The sequence below is a fragment of the Charadrius vociferus genome, unplaced genomic scaffold (assembly GCF_000708025.1).
Source record: "Charadrius vociferus isolate BGI_N301 unplaced genomic scaffold, ASM70802v2 scaffold32, whole genome shotgun sequence".
Lineage (NCBI taxonomy): Eukaryota > Metazoa > Chordata > Aves > Charadriiformes > Charadriidae > Charadrius > Charadrius vociferus.
Genome location: NW_009647856.1, coordinates 12957477 through 12960342, shown reverse-complemented (window position 1 = coordinate 12960342; position 2866 = coordinate 12957477). Strand labels below are relative to the sequence as shown.

Below are 2866 nucleotides of genomic sequence, written 5' to 3'. Positions count from 1 at the left end.
GGCCATAATTAGTGCGTAGACTCTCTTCTGGTCTGGAGGTGTTTGTGTGCTAATAAATATTACTTGTTGGTTTTCCACTAATGAATCTAAACAAATCAAATATGACACAAACGCCATTCAGCACCACGTCACCAGGAGCCACCCCTGCTTGAGGTCTGCCGCTGACATCAGTTGACACATGGCCATGGTCTTGGCCACCAGACCTGGGAGCACGGACACGGCATCGTTTAGTGACCTCGGCTCTCCTTCTGTCTGTGGGGGTGGTGGGGTTTGGGTTATGTTTGTATCAGATCGCTGTTATAGTGGCGGCTGTGGCACCCTCGTGTCTTAATTGATGAACCCTCACAGGACCTAAAACAACAGCATCAGGCCGGTGTGGGTAGGTCTCCTCCTCCTCAGGCATCAGGAGGCCAGAGAGATGCCCCCAGGACACTGTGGTCTCACTCCTGGTGACCCACAGGAATGCTGTGATCTACTGCTGATGACCCACAGGGATGGTGTGGTCTCACTCCTGGTGACCTACAAGGATGGTGTGGTCCCACTCCTGGTGACCCACGAGGACCCCCAGGTCTCACTCCTGGTGACCCACAGGGACACTGTGGTCTCACTGCTGGTGACCCACAAGGATGGTGTGGTCCCACTCCTGGTGACCCACAAGGACCCCCAGGTCTCACTCCTGGTGACCCACAGGGACACTGTAGTCTAACTCCCGGTGACCCACAAGGATGGTGTGGTCCCACTCCTGGTGACCCACAAGGACACCCTGGTCTCACTGGTGGTGACCTCAGAGACTCTGTAGTCTAACTCCTGGTGACCCCCAGGGATGGTGTGGTCCCACTCCTGGTGACCCTCAAGGGTGGTGTGGTGCCACTCCTGATGACCCCAGGGATGGTGTGGTCTCACTCCTGGTCACCCCAGGGATGGTGTAGTCCCGCTGCTGGTGACCCCCAGCGACACTGTGGTCCCACTCTTGGTGACCCCCAAGTGGCCATAGGCCAAGGGGTGGAGCATTGGAGCACCCATAAAGGCGACCCATGGAAAAACACCAGTGGAGGAGGATTCCCACTGGCGTGGGGACCCGGCACTACCTCGACCAACACAACGGGGAACCGAGGACATCCTTGACGAGCACAGAGCAGAGACACCGCGCTAACGAACCATCCGGCTGGGAGAGCAGAAGTCAGCACCTCAAAATGGCGGTGACACCTCAAAATGGTGGTGACACCTCAAAATGGCAGTGACACCTCAAGATGGCGGTGACGCTGCAAAACTAAACGCAGATGTGTCCATCTAAGTCACTAATCATAAGTACCCTTCTTGTTTTATTAGTGGTAATTTGGAATAACGAGTAATATTCAATATATATTTGCTTTTTTGGGAGTAGTTTTGTAATAACTCCTAATGCCCTCTTGCTTTACTCATCGCTGGTAATTCCTAGCGATTTGGAATAAAGAAATTACAGATTGCTAATAGCAATTAGTCATAGTAATTACTAGCAGTAATATTTAATATTACTATTCATCTGTATTATTACTATTAATATTAGTCTGTATTATTACCGCTGACAGTACTGTTAGTAATTACTGATACCAATAGTGTTCTACACTATAGTCATAGCTGACAGTAATAGTCACTAATAGTAATAGTAATTAATAACAATAGTAATTTATAGTCATTTTAATAAAGAAATTGATGGAAACAAAGCCACCGAGTCGGCGTGCCTGGTGGGACCCACGAACCTGCGAGCGGAACCCCTTGAGGATTTTGGGGTGCGCGGGGGGCTTTGGTGGGACCCCCCTGCTGGACCCCTCCCGGGTGGGCGGGAGGGACATCCTGCACCTGCAGGACAGTGGTGGGGGCAGGACGAGGAACCCCCGTCACCAAATGACCGTCCGGGAGCCGACCTCCCACACTCCCCCACGGCTCTGCACCAAAAACCATAGAAAGAAATCACTCGTCACCTGCCCAAAATGAGCTTCTCTGCAGGAGCTTCCACGCCGGAGGAAGATATTTAGATATTTAGATATATTTAGATATTTAAATATTTAGATATTTAGATATTTAACTATTTATATTTATAGCTGTGCACAAGTAAAAGTTCGCAAGTCTGTACCTGCTTCATTCGGCTCCACGTCCCAGTGGTGACCAGTGACGAGTGGTGTTCCTCCAGGGTTGATACTGGCACCGGCGCTGTTCAACATCTTTGTTGGCGACATGGATGTTGAGATCGAGCGCACCTTCAGCAAGTTTGCCGATGACACCAAGCTGTGTGGAGCAGTTGACGCGCTGGAGGGGAGGGATGGCATCCAGAGGGACCTGGACAGGCTGGAGAGGTGGGCCCGTGCCAACCTCATGAAGTTCAACAAGGCCAAGTGCAAGGTCCTACATATGGGTAATCCCAAGCACAAATCCAGTGTGGGCAGGGAATGGCTGGAGAGCAGCGCTGAGGAGAAGGACTTGGGTGTGCTGATGGACCAGAAGCTCAACATGAGCCGGCAATGCATGATCACAGCCCAGAAGGCCAACCGCATCCTGGGCTGCATCAGAAGTGTGGCCAGCAGGTCAAGGGAGGGGATTCTGCCCATCTGCTCTGCTCTGGTGAGACCTCACCTGGAGTGCTGCCTCCAGCTCTGGAGTCCCCAACAAAAGAAAGACATGGACCTGGTGGAGCGGGGCCAGAGGAGGCCCCGGAGATGCTGGGAGGGCTGGAGCCCCTCTGCTGGGAGGACAGGCTGGGAGAGTTGGGGGGATTCAGCCTGGAGAAGAGAAGGCCAAAAAGGGGAGACGTCAGAGCCCCTTCCAGTGCCTAAAGGGGCTCCAGGAGAGCTGGGGAGGGACTCTGGATCAGGGAGGGGAGCCGTGGGAC

At 52.8% G+C, this 2866-nt stretch overlaps 1 protein-coding gene across 1 annotated transcript in view; it reads left to right on the top strand.

Moving 5' to 3' along the window:
- Positions 1–2214: 2214 nt before the first annotated feature.
- Positions 2215–2866, top strand: part of TSPAN33 (tetraspanin 33) — a 13070-nt gene continuing 12418 nt past the window's right edge. Inside the window, exon 1 of the mRNA XM_009883037.1 lies at positions 2215–2246. Coding sequence (XP_009881339.1) covers positions 2215–2246 — 32 coding nt within the window. The remainder of the gene's footprint in view (positions 2247–2866) is intronic.